Genomic DNA, 17,005 nt, shown 5'->3' with positions numbered 1-17,005 from the left:
TGATCCATGCCATCATAATCAACACTACGCAGCATCATCTGACAACTTGATAAAACAGATAATCGATCACAATGACTGTCACTACACAGCAACTTGATGAGACTTTGTCGTCGGCCAACTTGGCCAAGGACAAGTTCACACCGTTTGACCATTCTGACATCCCATTCGAGGAGGAAGAATGGCCTGTCATAATAATTGGCTCCAGCATGGTTGGAAAGACTCTCGGTCTTCTCCTCGGTTATCATGGGTAAGATGAAATATTTGACTGCTTATAGACCGGGAAGCTGACCTAAAATCCTAGTATCAAGTCGGTCTCGTTTGATCGCCACTCTAAAGCCGGGGCTCATCCCCGGGCAGCAGGTCTCAACTTTCGAACCAGCGAAATTCTTCGTCAATTGGGATTAGAAGACTTTACTCTGGAGCAGAGTGGCAAAGAGTTTGATCTTAACGCCGGAATGCTTATCGTCGAGAAACTTGTGGGCGGCAAAGTTATAAAACACCTCCAAGAGCATGATCCTGAGCATGTGAAGAGGTTTACCCCTTCCAACTGGGTATGGATATCGCAACGAATGTTTGAACCCATCTTGGGCCAGAATGCCGACAAGTTCAACAGCGAGCAACGCCATGGCCACCAGGTTCTTCTCTATGAGGAACAAGAGGATCATGTTATTGTCGTCGTCAAGGATCTGAACATTGGCAAGATCAAGAAGTACAAAACGCCATATGTCGTTGCATGCGACGGCAACCGAAGTCCTACCCGCCAGAATGAGGGTATCAGCTGGGATGGCCCAGGCATTCTTCGAAACAGTCTTGGAGTCAGCTTCAAGTCAGACCTGAGTCCTTTCATCGGCAAGAGAATGGTTCACGGAGTCGTTTATGTGGCAAACAAAGACATTGGAGGAGGCTTTCGACTGGAGAACGAGGGCAAGGAAGGCATCATCATGGTTAATAATGTCGGATCCAAGACCAGCTTCGAGCCCGGCACCGTCACAACAGACGATGCCAAACAGTATTTCTACCAATTGTCTGGCTTGACTCCTGACCAGGTGGATCCTCAAATTATCTCCATGAACTACTGGACTATGGCAGCATACACTGCTGGGCGCTTCGAGAGTAAAGGAGGTCGTGTTTTCCTCGCTGGAGACTCGGCCCATACTATGCCACCAACTGGTGGCTTGGGCGGAAACACTGGAATAGCTGTGAGTGTCTTTGCCAGTTTGTGAAATACGTTGCTAACATATGCCCTAATAGGATGCTCATAACCTCGCATGGAAGCTTGCATACGTCTTGTCTGGAAGGGCCTCACACTCACTGCTTGCAACGTACAACATTGAGCGACAGCCGATTGATGAGTTCACCGTTGCCCAGGCGTACAATAGGTTCCAGAACAGAATCGCTATGCAAAAGCCCCCAGCTTCAGAGGCCCCAGACGAGTCTATTGAGCTGGGGTTCAGGTATCCTGTCGGAGGAGCGTTTGTCCCAGAGGAGAAGTACTCAACCCCCAAGGAGCTCTACGATGATCCAGATTTCCCTTCAGCCGTTCCTGGATCGCGATTCCCCCATTCCTATCTCGAGGACGTAGAGTCACCCGGAAAACCTATCTCAACGATTGACTTGGTGAAGAGAAACTTTCTTCTTGTCACTATAGACCCTGACTCCCCTTGGACTGCCGCCGCGAAAATGGCTTCAATGGAGATTGATGTCTATACCTTGAACGCGACGTCATCCCCGTATAGAGACATAAAGGGAGACGTGGAGAGGAAATGCCGCCTGAAGCCGGGTGAGGCGATCCTAGTGCGACCAGATGGGTTTATTGCTTGGCGAGGCACACGGTTTGACAATGGACATGAGCAGAAGCTGAAGGATGGACTCAATGCAGTTCTGAGAAAGTAAACCAACTTTAGTGACAGGGCTAGCATCAGTCATAGACTCAACTTCTTCTATCGCAGTCAGATTATACTAGACAATGTTCTTAGAAAATCAGAAAAGCCTCCTCCACTTACTTCATACTCGGAGTAGAGCCGTTCCATTATCTATCATAAAATAGCATCTGATGAAACGGTTCACAATTAATTTGGTTCATCGTGTTATTGTGTTTGATGTGTACGTCGCTTGTCTATTCAATCCTCCCCTACTATAAACACGACATAAGTCGGCGCCAGATGAGCTCAATGGAGCTTTCCATGGCCCCATACCCTGACTGAAATGATCATCACGGGATGTGCACTTAAGCTTCATTCGGATATAACTTCTAACAAGCACGGTAATTTCCATTTCAATTGGGATTTGATCACCCGCATCCATTTCGTTGATTCTGCCGTTTCTCAGAGATGAAATTGGTGGCCGCATTGGCCAAAATTGACTGCGCATTGAGGGGATTGTGGTCCCGAGCCGGTTCTCCATATGCCACCTGCCGCGGAATGGCCTAGCCTAGCGGCCCCACGATCGTGGATGCAACATGATCCAGTTTAACGGACTTAACAGAATAAGCGCGATAGTAGTAGATCAGTTGCAATTCTATAAGTCAAGTAGCGATTCATACGACCAAGGCTGATGCAACAGAATTGTCATCTGAAAGACTATCATTGTATTACGCAACACCAGTATCATGTCGCTTAAGATCAATGGCTTCGATGTTGACGTAACCCCAGTCATTGCACCAGGGGCTAAAGAGGCAGGGCCTTACGACCCCCTAAAACCTTCGGTTACAGTCCTACCTAAGGGCCACAAGAGGACACCAGCGAACAAGGCTTTCGAAGTCGACACAATCTTTGAGAAGGATATTGTTCTTCCCATGAGAGATGGCATCAAGCTGTACGCCGATGTATTTCGACCCAAGACTGATGAAAAGGTCCCAGCTGTTCTTATCTGGAGTCCATATGGCAAGACTGGAAATGGCAAGTTCTCATACACCGACAAGGTTCAAATTCCTAATGTTTTTGACAGGACCGCATGGTCTCGGCATGATTCCTGGCCGATTCGGCGTGGGTGAAGATCAGGTCAGCGGTTACGAGAAGTTCGAAGGACTGGACCCCGCTGTCTGGCCCGCCAGAGGATATGCTATTGTGAATGTCGACCTGCGAGGGTCGTGGGACTCTGAAGGAATTATTCCGTAAGTGATACTCATGTCGGATCATGATACTGCAAAAGAGAGACTAACATGATTAGATGGGTCGGCAACCAAGATGGCCAAGACGGTTATGATGCCATCGAACATGTCGCCAAGCTGGACTGGTGCACAGGTAAGGTCGCTCTGGGCGGCAATAGTTGGCTTGCCATGGTTCAATGGCAGATTGCTTCTCAGCAGCCTCCTTCGCTGGCCGCTATTGCCCCATGGGAAGCCAATGCGGACTTCTATCGCGACACGCTTGCCCGTGGTGGCGTACCGTATCCCTATAGTGCGATGTGGAAGCTCCTACAAGATCTCATGGTTGGGCGCAATGCGGCCGAGGCACCAATCTCGATGCTGGAGAAGTATCCCCTGTTCAATGACTACTGGGAGGACAAGAATGTCAAGTTGGAGAAGATACAGGTCCCTACCTACGTTCTAGCGAGCTTCTCAACGGCGCTCCATACTACTGGCTCTATTCGCGGGTATCATGACATATCCTCCAAGGACAAATGGTAAGTTGAGCATAGAGACTGAGTTCCGAGTACTGATGGATTTGTAGGCTGCGCATTCATGCTAAGCAGGAATGGTCTGACTTGTATCATCCCGACAGTGTTGACGACCTGAACAAGTTCTACGACTATTTCGTCAAAGGCATCCAGAACGATTGGCCAAGCACCCAGAAAGTCCGCGGATCTCTTGTTGGGTTCAACCTAGTAAGTTGCCTTCCGCCTTTGATCCAGGCTGGGCTTCGATTCTGACATATATCAGCCTAACATCAGCAATGTCCCTCTTGAATCATACCCAATTCCAAACACGAAGCACACAAAGCTTTACCTTGGTCCAGGCGAGAAGCTTGAAACAGCCCCCGTGGAGAACCCCCACAATCTTTCTTATGATGCGGCATACGTCCCAAAGCATCCTCTCGAAGGTGGTGAGGAGGTGCTCTTCAGGTACAAGTTCACCAAGAAGACATGGCTTATCGGATACTCGTGGCTTAACATCAGCATCTCCAACGATGGCGATGATGAGATTGACGTGTTCGCTCAACTTGGCAAGCAGGATGCTTCAGGGACTCAGTTGGTCAACATGAACGTTCCCTTGAAGGATCTTATTCCTCCTGTCGAGAAGCACACAGACGCCGCGGACACCTGTTTCCTCAAGTACCTGGGACCTACTGGCTCGCTACGAGGTAGCCATGCTGTAACAAAGGTGACTCCTAAGCCTGGAAGGTTCACGGGTGGCTGGCCTGAGTACACCAACACCAGTCGAAAGGCTATTCCGGCTGGCACTATTGCGAAGCTCGAAGTACCCATCTGGCCTACTGGGATCATCTTTGAGGAGGGAGAGTATCTTACTTTGAAGGTTTCGGGGCATTATATGAGTTTCATGGAGTTTGACTTTCTGTACGGAGCTGCTCATGCGAACAAGGGTCGTCATACCATTCATATCGGGGCCGACTCTAACAGCCATCTAGTGGTTCCTCTACTGGACCCTCTGGCTTAGATTGCGTCATGCGAGTAAATCCATAGTGTAATCCGTATTCTTGGACACTAAATGGATATCTGATGCTCTTCACTCGTCTCTTCCATCATAAAACAGAACTAAAGAACACTGAGGTATTCAATGCATTGCTACATACTTTGATTCCCTCACTGCTCGCATAACCTCTGTTCACTTTCTCCTGTCAACGCGAGATAATAGTCTTTACCGTATGAGGTAGCGGATCGTGTGAGCCTCAACCCTCTTAGCAATACTGACACGTCTGCACAATGATGAGAGAAGACGCGTCATTGAACAAGGCAGGAATCTGTGCGCTTGCATGAGGGTTTTTGATGAGACGCGTGGTAATCTTGCTATTGTGTGTTTGGAATCTGCGGCAGGGAGCGCAGACAGTGAACCTGGGCTTTGCTTATAGCTCAATCCACCCTTGTAGCCAAACCAAGCTCAGATAATAACATAAAAGGTGTTCATACAGCATATTCAAGAAAGGATTTAGACAACTGAAGATAACAGACATTCCTAAGCTATGGACTATTTGAAAGCTCCGGTCGTGTTCAGGAGGATAATTCGATCAGGCATCAGGTCTAGTCCCATCCAGACTACAGAAATCTCTTGGCGCCGTAATGCTGGTGAACATAGGCGGCCTTGGCCCGAATCCACGGCCCGAATACAAGAAGCACAGTAGTAAAGCCAGCTAGCAAAGCCCACTGGATGATCGCCATCTGCAGAAACATCTTCTCCACGCCGACCCTGGCAAGCCAATTGGAAGCCGTCTTTGTCAGACCAAAGGGAATAATATGGGTAACAGCGTTCATCAGAGCCGTGACCTCGGCCGCATCGTAAGGGTAGCTATCGATACCGTACGATAGGACAGAGGTTGGAATGAGCATGAGGCTAGCGACTTGCATCGCATAACCAACAGCTGGCCCTACGTAAGAACCCTTGGTGTATGTGTACCCAAACAACAAAAGGCCTGATGAAGAGAACAAAAATGGGACCACCAGAGTGATAAGTCGGTATTCAGGCATATGCTTGCCCTTTCGGCGGCCGATGAACGAGGACACGGTGTCGGTCAATGGTCCAGCGATGGGAAAGGCAATGGCTACACCAACTAAACTCGTGCACGCCCAGTTGCCAAGTTCAGCAGGACCCCAGAGGAAAGGAGGCACAGCGAACAGTTGGTTGGAGATGACTGAGATAGTGGCGACCCTGTACAAAGTTAGATTTGGGTTCGACAGTGGAACGGATTTGGAACTCACCAAGCTAGCACAATTCCCCACATACCCGCGGAGAGAATCACGATGGGATCAAACATGAACTCAATCTGCAGCAAAAACGAAAGAAACCATTGCCTCAATCCCCCACCTCGGACATGGGGATGTCTCAAGTAGAACGAATTCTGCTTCCAAGTAGTAAGGGAGCTCTGGGTGCGACCAAGGCCAGTGGTCTGGTCAAGGATATCGGCGTCGACGTCAGCACTAGTAGCGCCCGTTTCAATCTCAACATTGAAAGCAGTTTCGGGGCAGAAGAACGCTAGGGTAAGAAAGTTGAAGCCACTAAGAATAGCGAGGAGGATGAAGAACCAACTCCATCCTTTGGCTTCGATCAGATGCCCAGCTATAAGAGGTCCACCCTGGGCTCCGATGCAGAGGCTCGCGGCATACAGGCCCATTGCTTTAGAGTAGTTCTTCTCTAAGAAGATTTCTGTGACAAAAGGCATGAGAGACTGGCTGGCTTTGATATCAAGGGCGATTTCTTACCTCCTACGACAGCGGGACCAACAGCTTGGACTGCACCAGCACCAAAGGCACCAAGGATTCGACCGCCAAGCAGGCTGTTCATCGAACCCGCTTGCGAGCACCAAATGCATCCAGCCATAAACATTATTTGCGATGCTAGCAAGACAGGTCTTTTGCCAATCACCACGGCGGTCGGGATCCACATGAAAGAGCCCAAACCAATGCAGAGCACGGAGTAGGCGATAATATCCCCCGCTTTGTCGTAGTTGCTATGGAAGTCGTACACGAGGGCCGTCAACCCAGCAGAAATACCTGCCTGTATGAGCGCAGTAGTCAGTTCAGAGAGGTCTGGATGGTTGACAGGTGAGGTAATACCGAATAGAAGTTACCACAAAAGACCATGAAGCAAAGATTTGCCAAGACCATCAGTTTGAGGCTTCGATTCCATGTCTGCAGGCGACGATTAGTATTTGTGTCATGATGAAGTCAGGGGAGTAAAAGGGGCAGCTCACTTTGGGATGGTCTCGAAGTTCTTGACCTGTTGGAGTTCTTGGGGCTTGGCTGGAGTTCTCCACCCTCGATACTTCTGCCTTTTCGGTGCTTGCGAAATCCATTTTGCTTATACTGCTGGTATTGGCACGGGGCAATTTGTTTGGTGAATCATCGAGCAAAACAAAGGCAGATGTATTATCATAAATAGCTTCGTCGTTGCAGAGCATTGGCGCGCGGGTACCACTTCGGTTACCCCACGCGAGTCTATGAGAAGGACGTAATTTGAGGCCATGATAACTCAGCCTGAGCTAGTTTGTAGACTTTGTACCGATTCCTAGTCATTCACATGTTAACACCGAGGTCTCTATCGCCAATGCTTCCCCATGGCACAGGTTCATTCCAGGTATGGTGCACGTCCGGACCAACATTTGCCTAAACATCTACAAGTACAGTACCTACTTTATTTCGAAAACAAATAAACATTTCTGCAGCCTTCAGACAGTTATTGACCTTCCAGCTACTGAAATCTACATGTCACAAGATCGGGGGTCTTTGCTGCAGGGTTGTTAACCTGGGGTATGCTTTAGCGCAGAACGATTTCCCCACGATCTGTCGGCTCCACGTCGAAGGAGACATCACACTGCGGGGGAAAGGGGAAATCGGAAATTCAACAGTCTTTCCGAACGCCACTCATGCGCTCTTTATAATCACTAGTCCACAACAGAACTGACCGCCGATTTACCAAGGCACCCACACATCTTTTTCACACGTCGCCACCTTCAAAATGGGTATCAACCGTATCGTCCAGTTTCAGTTCAAACCCGATACCAGCAGCGATGCCATAGAGAAGGTGGCTATCTCAATATCATCCTCAATACGTGACTTCTAACCCCGTCTTTAGGTTTCCGCCAAGATCCAGGAGATGAGGGATAAGTGCTTGCATCCTGACTCTAAAAAGCCTTATATCCAGTCTATTCAAGGTGGCGCTGATAGTGCCCCAGAGGGCCTCCAGGTGAAATTGTCCCAGCAGGCTCCCCTCTTCACGTCCCGCTTCGATCAACATCACTGATTACAATAGCAAGGTATCACTCATGCATTCGTCATCCAATTCGACAACCCGGAGGACAGGGACTACTATGCACTCAAAGACCCCGCCCACCTCGCTGTCGTGGCAGAGTTGGGCCCTTTGGTAGAGAAAGTTCAGATTATTGACCTGCCGAGGAATGACTGATCGAAGGCGCAGTCAGGAATTCCCGCCTCTGTAGCGCTGATATCTTGTGGCATCTATTGCGAAGGAAGAAACTGTTGAAGTCTATGCTATTGCAGGCATGATACATTACCATTACACATCAAGATTGTATCTTCCTAGCGGTTCTACACGGCCATGACACCGATGCAAAATCTCCGAAACCTAGCAATGCATAGTCCTCCATAGTCCAGTATCGCCAGAACGTTTAGCAGACACGTTCTTACAGGAATTTGCCGATGTCATGACTTTAATATCGGTTCCAGCATACTTTAGGTACTTCTCTTTATTGATCTATGCGTCTTTTATCTCTATAAAGAGGTTATCTAGTCTATAGTTGGGTCAATACGAATATATCAAGTCCAGCTAATGCTGTTCAGCCTTGGCTGAAACAGCTTTTGATGCTTGGCGCTGGCTTATACGATCAGCCCAGGCCACCACGTTCTTTCTAGAGTCGATAAACTCTCCAAGGTGCAATCGATTCCGGAGAAACCCCAACCAGGGGACATGGAAGAGGTCAACGAGACTGTAATCCTACATGAATCAGTTAATATTTGACAAACCGCTTTATACGCTCTCCAGAGGTCGCATACCTTTCCAGTCAGATATTCTTGACTTTGCAGTTGTTTCTCATACAGGTCAAGGGTGGTGCTCAGCAACTTCTTTTGCTGATCAACTATTCCTTGGTCGGTGTCTCCGAGGTTAAACATTCTATCATTCATAGGTCAGCCCGCGCGCAAAGCCTTCTTTCTTCAATTATCTTACTCCTTGAAGATGAGTTCAAATCCAAGGGTAGAGACAGCAGGTTCAAAGTAAGCGTACTCCACGCTAGCGGCTTGCTCGAAAACTGCCAATGCCTCCGGATCATCACTAGGCGGAGCAAGGGGCGACTTTTGCCTCACAGCCAGGTATCTAGCAATGGCTCTAGACTCAAAGATCTCGATTCCGTCGTCTTGGAACACTGGTACTTTCGCGAACGGATGATGGTCTCTGACATATTCGAGGTCCTGTGCTTCTGTAAGCTACTGGCCTCACCACCATGGGTGTCTTCACTGACGTGGTGTTGCCCCTTGGAGAGATCAACTACTTTCAAGTCATAGTCGATGCCTAGTTCTTCCAATACGAGTAGGACTCTCTGAGTACGAGTCGAAGCAGCTGTTCCGAGAACAGTTGTGGTCATGTTGGAAGAAGTGTGTGGGAGGTATGTTTGTAGCGAGGCGATTGACTAAGGAAAAATAAACTCTGCGAGGTTTAAGTATGAACAAGCATATGAGCTATTAAATTTCGATGTAGATTAGATCAATCTTGGTCGGAACTACGGAATGGAACGAGTATGATGCTAGCCAGCGTGGAGCCGATGGGGCCGAGAGAACAGGCATGCTACGAGACGCGATAACCTGTATTCTAAATTGACAATGTCGCTGCCCCTGCTGATTTAAAGACGGTTCGCTATAAGTTGATGCCGTTTTCCATTCGTTAGATGGTTTGACCTTACAAAGCCCGTGGAATAGTCGCATCAGACCCAACACTGCACGCTGGCCCGTAGCAAGTAAGGTCGTTGACAGTGATTGAAACACGTCTAAAGGTGTATGGTGAAGACAAACGAGACTGCAAGTTATGAGTAAGGCTATCGAACCTGATCACTAGTAGAACGCATAGGAATATTTTTCAATGCTCAGATTAACCTATACACTATGTAAGCTTCTCGGGACATCCTGTGATCAGCCATGGATCGTGTTAGACGTCTCGCTAGCTCGCAGCCGCACCAATATTTGAGCATACGCAATACTGATTCCCCAGCCCTTCAATGATCTCATAAGAACAACCGCGTCGTCCAACAGCTTAGTTCTGCCATCTGCACAAAGCAGATTCCCGATGCCCGGTAACTTGACTCGGCTCCACCCCATCTCGATCCACGAGTTGGTCTCCATTTGGTCCAGGGGTTTCGGGCCAAGCACCACAGCTGGAGCCGCGCGCGAGAACAAAAACCCGTCACAGTACCTTTCAGCGAGTGTTGAGTAAAGCCACAGCACCAAAACGGCGTGGAGAAGCGACACTGGTGTACCGAAGTGCGATGACCGGCTTGATCGCACGACATGAAGGATACGTGCGGCGTAGAAGCATCCAAGCCTTCCTTGCCCGGAAGCTCCTCTCCAGCGATCGCTAATCGCTTCCCAGTCTTTATCTTCGAGCTTTCCATATATACATCGAATAATCATCGGAAGGAGGCTCTGCACTGGCGTATGGTGCGTCATCAAAGCTGTCAGTCCCATGATCTTGTGCGTTGTTGAAGCCTTCGCTTCATCAACAGATTGCTCAATCTGGTCGGCCTCAATCAGATTCAGAAGATCAGTCAAGACATTCGACGCGAGTAGTTTGTCGTGATACGAGAAGCCCGGGGTACCAGGTTGGTCGGCACTCCTATCCTTTATGACATTGGTGAGATGCTGCAGCATAACCTGTTTACCCAAGGTGTTTGTTTTCGACCATACGGGTCGCCAACTATCTTCCGAGACGACGCGCTCCATCGTCGGAAGTCCACCAGATCCGGTGTTTTCTTCTTCCGTCAGTGCCAAACATAGTGTGATGTGAGCGTTGACTTACCAACTGCAGGGAAGTTGGCCCAGCATTGGGCCGTCGATGCACCCCAGCGATCATCCGGCTGAGGCAGGGATATCTGCAGTTCAGATAATCTCATAAGGCTCGTAAGGTCAAAGTGCGAGCTGAATGCAGAATCCAGAAGCTACGAGTTTCACTACTTAGTACAGGCTCGTCAAATATCACGGAGATCAACTCACCCAGATGGCAAAGCCTGCCCGTCGACGCTCTTCATCCAGCAACCAGATTTGCCATTTCTGAGCGTGCGGCAACTGAAGCTGAGCAAACTTGTCAACGGGGAACATGGTTGTAAAGAGACGCTTTCGTCGTCCGAGAGTTACAGGCAGAGCTTGCAGGAATTCGCCGATCTCTAGAGACCTCCGTTCACCACCATAGAGGAGGCCGATATGGTTTAGCAGAATAGTCTGTGACATCCACAGCTCTCTGCCATTAGAATTCTGCCGTTCACACTGTCCTCACATCAGCCCGGTATCTCCTGTTATGCGTCAAATAGGACTCACCATGGTCGAGCATTGTCGCCGAATAGTCTCATGCATTGCCCTTGAGCACGCCTGCGCATCTTTGATGTTCGAAAAGTGCGCACCGATAGCGGCCACCGTAAATATGAGTAACCAATGCCGCTTAGACGACGAGAAGGTCGACTTGTGCAGAATAGGCATGACCGGGTGAAAGTACTCAAAGTACAGCTGGACCCAAGCGTTCAACACTGGCGTGGGCGGAATGGACAAGTTCCTAAAATGCGGGAAATTGCAACCATTTTGTATCTCTGCTGCTGCCTCCGCCACATTCTTGGCCACTTCCTCGGATATATCGTCTACATGTGCCAAATTCTCATGATCGACGTCCTCAGCCGTTAAATGAGACAGGTCTGGAAAGTTGAGCTGCGCGTCTAGCTCAATCGACACAGCGACATATTCCCTAGGCTCAACCGCATCCCTATCAATGGCGGGGGAGTGGCTGCGGCTATATAGCTCTGCCACAGCTGATTGATCGACCAAGGAAGAGGCTGGTGTAAGTTGTGAGACAATTTGTTGCTGAGGAGCCTTGAAACCTGCGTGGTCGAACCAAAGTTCGTTTATGACGTCGAGAGATGAATCGTTTTGGAGAAAGAGAGGCGCAAACGATTGATCGGAGCCGTAGTTAAGCCATCCGTTAGTGTTGAAGTTATCACCGAATAACATAGATGGTAATGGCGCTGGCATTATATCGGCAGAGTTGAAGTTTGCCAATATATCGTCGGTATCAAAGAGCATATCATTGGGGCCATGTTGATGATTTTCAGGTCCGAAAGATGAGATATGCTGAGCATCAAGCTGGGGATCGATAGCTTGGACATTGGTATTGGCGTCGTCGGGAATGAATTGATCATGAGCTGGAGAAATGTAGTGTTGGGCATAGTTGGTATTATTCGAGACCTTGTCTTGCACGGTGGCAGGCGGTGAGAGCGGTGAATTCGTGCGATTCACATTGACACTAATGCTTTCCATGACTTCAACGTTGACCGGGGCTTTTTCTCGATTCCGTTTGCTGTTCGGTCTATCAGAGCTGGTCTCAGACATCTTTCGCTTCGCATGAGGCTCGTAGTAGCATTCATTGTCTTGTTGCCGACATCTTTGGCACGGATGCTCGCCGTCGCATCTCACCTTTGATGCACTGCATGGCTTACAAGCTTGCGATACTCGCCGGCGATCATTTGGGCGACCGCGACTGTCTTGACGGTCCGCAGGCACATGTAGGGTTGTATGATGACGAGCAAGAGAGTCACTGCAGCAGTCAGCATTGGTGCAGCTCCCAGGCGGCGCGGGTCGACAGAGTAGGGCTTACTTACACGCGACCAAAGCTTTGTCCACATTCGGAGCATGTGAAAGGCTTCTCTTTTGTATGAGTGCGCAGGTGTCGCTGGTAGTGTTCCTTGCGCTGGAATGGGAGGTTGCACGTCTCGCATGAGAATTCTGGCTGGGAGCTGGGCGGGCTCATGATACTGTTTAATCTCAGGTTGACAGAGTATTAAGTTGCTCAAACCCTATGTGCACGGCGACAAACGACAGGTTCAGCTGTGAAGCATGAAAATAGTCGTGTCAAGGACGTCGAAGTTTGGAGGGAAAAGGGCTGGACTCCATTCGACGATCTCCTACCCCGGATTAGATACCTGCATGATCCACTTCTTACCCCGGAATTTAGCGCATTCGACTCCAGATGAGTAATTCGGAAATCGGAAGTCTTCCCGATGGCCTGCTTGATGAAGAGACTCTAAGGCGATCTCTCAACTTGGTCTAGTGTGATGAGTGGCTTCGGAGGTTTGGTTTAGATGACTCTTACTAAGCGGCATGGGGTCTAAGGACAGTCCGTGCAAGTAAAAGTACCCTGGAGCATAGACTAATTGCCATTACGGTATGTTTTTATTTTCTTAAAGCCGCTTTGAGCCTTAACTACTAGTAGTGATATTACTATTAGATGACGACCAGCTGCTCTCTAATCTACTTAACATAAAACACTTAATGTGAATCCTATTATTATTACCCTGGAAGCTGAGTGAGATGTGCAATAAGTAATAACTAAGTGAGACAGAGCGGTATCAGACGGAATTTGTTATCTATATGGTCTCAAGCAAATATTCATCGCCATGGCTTCTTGACAACTGATGTGATTTAGATTCTCAATAAGGTCGCACTGCCATATCGCGACTAGCTCCAATAATCCGTCTTCTGGGACAGTAATTGTCGAGGCCGGGCGAGAAGAAGGCCTGAGGCAGTAAAGAAATATAGAGGTAAGCCTAGAAAGCTAAGTATATAAAAGACAAATGTCTCATCACTACTTACTTGAAGTATATCAAAGTATATTATTAAATATATGTCTATAGTGTTTCAGCAGATACTTTCTGCTCGTTTTTCTTATATTCTTGATCAAGCTCCTTACCAATGTTAACTCCTTCTTCTACAAACCTTTCCCACCATGGCGGAGTGCTTTGCTTCTGAGCTAAGGCTGAATGTGGTGTTTGTTTATTTGTTGTTTCAGGTGTTCTTCTAGTCGAATCCTCCGTTGAATGCCCAGATGAATGTTCAGGCGTTTGTTCATTTGGGGTTTCAGATGTTCTTTGGATGACAGCAGACCATATATTCTTCCGATCGTTTGTTTCAGCAAGGATAGGATCCATCCACTGAGTCTTTTCTGCCTTTTTATCTGGGTTAATTGTTCCTAGTGCGACCAAAAGAGCGTTGCGCCCAGAAAGGACTGTCGTGGCCTTGCTGATGTCAACTTTGCAATCCCTTTCCAACCAGTCCCTGGCTGCAAGATGAATCGGATAGCCATAGGAAGATGCCGCAATGCAGAACGTCGTCCAGATGGAGACAACATAGGCGTCCCAGTTTTCTGTAGCGGAGGACCCTACAATAGCTGCCCACTGGCTGAGGATCAAGAGCCTCAAAAGATACAGAAAAAAAGGTCTGAATGGAAGACGTTCGGTTTGTTCCAGCGAGACGTTAAAGAGCCCAGTGAGCAGCGGATGCTTTCCTCGAAACGCATACCATTCTCGCGAGTTTTCGGTCCCTGCTGCAATGACAAGGCGCGGGTATGAGGGATTGGCGGAACGAATGACTGGCGTACGAGCCTCGGTTCCGTGCGTAAACCGAAGGACTATTCCCGTAGCCGGCATGAGACAAAGATACGTCCCTCCAATATAGAGACCACCCATGAAGCTGATGATAACTAGAGTTATCCAAAAGATCCACCCGATCAAAGACACCGAGAGATAACGCGGCCCACGTTTTCGTAAAAAGCCACTGCAAATCGACAACAATCCCGAACCTGAGCTGGTCGGGGGCTGAGTCAAGGCGATTTGATGCAGGATTTGCTCTCGTTTATCCGCATTCATCATATTAGGGGAATCATTCTTAATGTCTAGAGACTTAGGTAGCGATTCCAACCAAAGCAAGGTTGTCGTCGGGGCGCTGCACGGAAACCTGTTGCCCCAAAAGCCATCAATGCATGTCAATTTCTTGGAACTCCGTTCTGGCTGATCCAAGAGACAATCTCGACCGGTTTCAGAGAGAAGAGTACGTGCCCCTGCTGGTGACACGGGCCAGTTCCAATAAGGCACTGAGCCGCCCCTGAGCTCATAGACGTGAATACTGGTTTCAACATCGACGAATTCGATCAGTGCTGACAGTGGGAGGATACTGGCGAGGGTTTGGGCCCACTGTGGTAGGGCAGGAAAGTTGATCAGGGTCATGCTTTTATAGGGATGTGTTTGATTCCGTTGGATTTGGCAATGTGGATAATGTGAGGCTTGCGTACATAGGATAGTGGATTGGAATGTATTGTGATAGCGTTAGGAACTGAGATTTGAAGATACATATTCGTGAAGAACGGCATACAAGGGCGGAATTAATCAGTACATATTACTTTTCGTCACTTTCATTTTCACAGCCTGCAGCGTGATTGCAGCAAGCGGTCAGAAGCTGAAAAGCAAAGGCTTGTAATGATTTCAGCTATTGGCCAAGATGATCCTGAATTTGGATTTTATCACACAGGACCCGCGTATCGATTCTCGTCGGCCTCATTTTCGCAGCCTGCAGGGTGATTGCGGCGAGTGGTCTGCAGCTGAAAAGGAAACGCGTGTAAGGACTTTGGCTATTGGCCAAGATACTGGTAATTTTGGAATTTGTCTCACATGATCCGCCATTGTGCATATGACTTGTGATAAACGCTGATGATTGGTTGCGCAGATTGGTAAGCACGAGTCAGCGCTTGTCAAGGAAGAGAACAAGAATTTTCTCTCATCATCCAATAAGAGGAAAATAGAGTCTATTCTGCCTGGAAGGGAAAAATGCTAATGTGTTATTTTTACCGAGACGCCGAGATCTATCTGAACGAGTGGCAGAAGTCGATGGCATCATCAATCAATCTCTCATCATCCAAAAGGTTTAGGCCCATATTGTCCTCTTTACATGCCCCGTCGACGGTTTGCTCTGCTTACCTAAGTGGACGCCTTGCAGTTCCATACAATGCAGCGAGACACTGAACTTACGTTCCGGGACATTCATGGCACGCCAGATATCATGCTTAGCAGCCTCAAAGACACTGCAGACTCAGAAGCCTTTGTCTATACTGCTATTGAACAGCCCCTTGACCTCCGGTTCCTTGAGTTCGAAACCACTAATCTGAATGATGAGAACCCAATCCTCAAGCTTACAGAGAAGGGGCAAAATACTGGCAATACGAATTATGTGGCTGTATCATACACATGGCAAAGATTCGACCCCGTGACCAACAAAGAAGCAATCTCTCGATTCAGGATTTCGTCAAAGGGCTTGGTGCGAAAAGCAAGGTCTCAGGATGCAGTCCTATTTAGAGCGATTCAGTTTGCCAAATCGACCCATACAGCTCGGATATGGATTGATCAGGACTGCATTGATCAAGCCAACTCTGCTGATCTAGACCAACACCTGCACGTGGTGCACAAGATATTTTACCAAAGTCAATACGCTATAGCTCTTCTATCATTTCACGTCTGTTACGAACACCAACTGGAGTCAATTCGATATGTCAACGAAGGCACACTACTTGATGAGCTGCAGACTTTGGCTGGGAAAGCAACGGAAGATCTTCCAGAACTTTGCCGGAGGATTTCGAGATCTTACCGTCTTTTCGCCGCGATAGCAGCCGATAAATGGTTCTCTCGCACATGGACCTTCATGGAAAGACTGGCAGCCCCCCATACGTATCTGCTCGTACCATTTGAGAACTCATCAGCGCGAGACTCAATGACTCCAGATGGGGTTTCCGACGTGAGGTTAGATCCGAACCAAATTTTGCAACTCCAAAAAAAGCTAGAGGCGATCTCCCGACAGTCACGGCAGACAGCCAGTTCTCAGGAATCTGAGCCTTTTCTAGAAAGCCTTTATCAGATTGTCGAACAATTCGGTAACCTTCTGACATCAAAGTTTCTTACCGACTATCAGACACCACCATGGACCCAGGCAATATCTTTACAGCAAGTGACAAACATCTTTCAGCATATTGATCGGCGCGAAAACACCATACAATCGGATCGCCTTCTCATCCTGGGTTATCTATGTGGCTTTTCTTGGCGGTTGCAGACTACTCGACTAAACCGCTATCAGTGCAGCTACAGTACCTGCTTGCTTGCACTTCTTTTTGTCAATGGATTCTCCAGAGACTTAAAGGAAAGACTGAGTGCTTTATTGCTTTGGAATATGACGATTGAAGAAATCCTTCAGTTTTGCTTAATGTCAGGATATAAATCAAAGCTTACTAATGATCTCCCTTGCAAGAACG

General features: G+C 48.3%; 7 protein-coding genes across 7 annotated transcripts; 3 read left to right on the top strand and 4 right to left on the bottom strand.

Moving 5' to 3' along the window:
* Window positions 1-71: 71 nt before the first annotated feature.
* On the top strand, window positions 72-4,615 carry FTJAE_3619 (acyl esterase; the record flags this gene model as incomplete). Its single annotated transcript, XM_037349936.1, has 8 exons — window positions 72-247; window positions 302-1,199; window positions 1,252-1,889; window positions 2,605-2,873; window positions 2,947-3,112; window positions 3,169-3,624; window positions 3,672-3,825; window positions 3,881-4,615. The coding sequence occupies 8 exons, from the start codon at window positions 72-74 to the stop codon at window positions 4,613-4,615; spliced, it is 3,492 nt and encodes a 1,163-aa protein (XP_037209282.1).
* Window positions 4,616-5,211: 596 nt separating this feature from the next.
* FTJAE_3618 (major facilitator superfamily transporter) lies at window positions 5,212-6,965 on the bottom strand (the record flags this gene model as incomplete). The annotated part of the gene is made up of 4 exons (XM_037349935.1): window positions 5,212-5,821; window positions 5,872-6,316; window positions 6,373-6,667; window positions 6,864-6,965. The coding sequence occupies 4 exons, from the start codon at window positions 6,963-6,965 to the stop codon at window positions 5,212-5,214; spliced, it is 1,452 nt and encodes a 483-aa protein (XP_037209281.1).
* Window positions 6,966-7,627: 662 nt separating this feature from the next.
* Window positions 7,628-8,074, top strand: FTJAE_3617 (stress responsive A B barrel domain protein; the record flags this gene model as incomplete). Its single annotated transcript, XM_037349934.1, has 3 exons — window positions 7,628-7,693; window positions 7,745-7,855; window positions 7,922-8,074. The coding sequence occupies 3 exons, from the start codon at window positions 7,628-7,630 to the stop codon at window positions 8,072-8,074; spliced, it is 330 nt and encodes a 109-aa protein (XP_037209280.1).
* A 381-nt stretch (window positions 8,075-8,455) lies between these two features.
* On the bottom strand, window positions 8,456-9,269 carry FTJAE_3616 (glutathione S-transferase; the record flags this gene model as incomplete). The annotated part of the gene is made up of 4 exons (XM_037349933.1): window positions 8,456-8,623; window positions 8,683-8,800; window positions 8,855-9,096; window positions 9,147-9,269. 4 exons carry the CDS (start codon window positions 9,267-9,269, stop codon window positions 8,456-8,458), a joined length of 651 nt encoding a protein of 216 aa, XP_037209279.1.
* Window positions 9,270-9,810: 541 nt separating this feature from the next.
* Window positions 9,811-12,685, bottom strand: FTJAE_3615 (zinc finger rst2; the record flags this gene model as incomplete). The annotated part of the gene is made up of 5 exons (XM_037349932.1): window positions 9,811-10,646; window positions 10,694-10,832; window positions 10,888-11,157; window positions 11,209-12,472; window positions 12,537-12,685. 5 exons carry the CDS (start codon window positions 12,683-12,685, stop codon window positions 9,811-9,813), a joined length of 2,658 nt encoding a protein of 885 aa, XP_037209278.1.
* An 877-nt stretch (window positions 12,686-13,562) lies between these two features.
* Window positions 13,563-14,936, bottom strand: FTJAE_3614 (pfs domain protein; the record flags this gene model as incomplete). Its single annotated transcript, XM_037349931.1, has 1 exon — window positions 13,563-14,936. One exon carries the CDS (start codon window positions 14,934-14,936, stop codon window positions 13,563-13,565), a length of 1,374 nt encoding a protein of 457 aa, XP_037209277.1.
* Window positions 14,937-15,711: 775 nt separating this feature from the next.
* FTJAE_3613 (uncharacterized protein) lies at window positions 15,712-16,934 on the top strand (the record flags this gene model as incomplete). Its single annotated transcript, XM_037349930.1, has 2 exons — window positions 15,712-16,783; window positions 16,831-16,934. 2 exons carry the CDS (start codon window positions 15,712-15,714, stop codon window positions 16,932-16,934), a joined length of 1,176 nt encoding a protein of 391 aa, XP_037209276.1.
* Window positions 16,935-17,005: the final 71 nt, after the last annotated feature.

Source organism: Fusarium tjaetaba (assembly GCF_013396195.1).
Source record: "Fusarium tjaetaba strain NRRL 66243 chromosome Unknown NRRL66243_c0000069, whole genome shotgun sequence".
NCBI lineage: Eukaryota > Fungi > Ascomycota > Sordariomycetes > Hypocreales > Nectriaceae > Fusarium > Fusarium tjaetaba.
The sequence above is the reverse complement of the archived record's forward strand: the minus strand, read 5'-3'. Positions and strand labels throughout refer to the sequence as shown.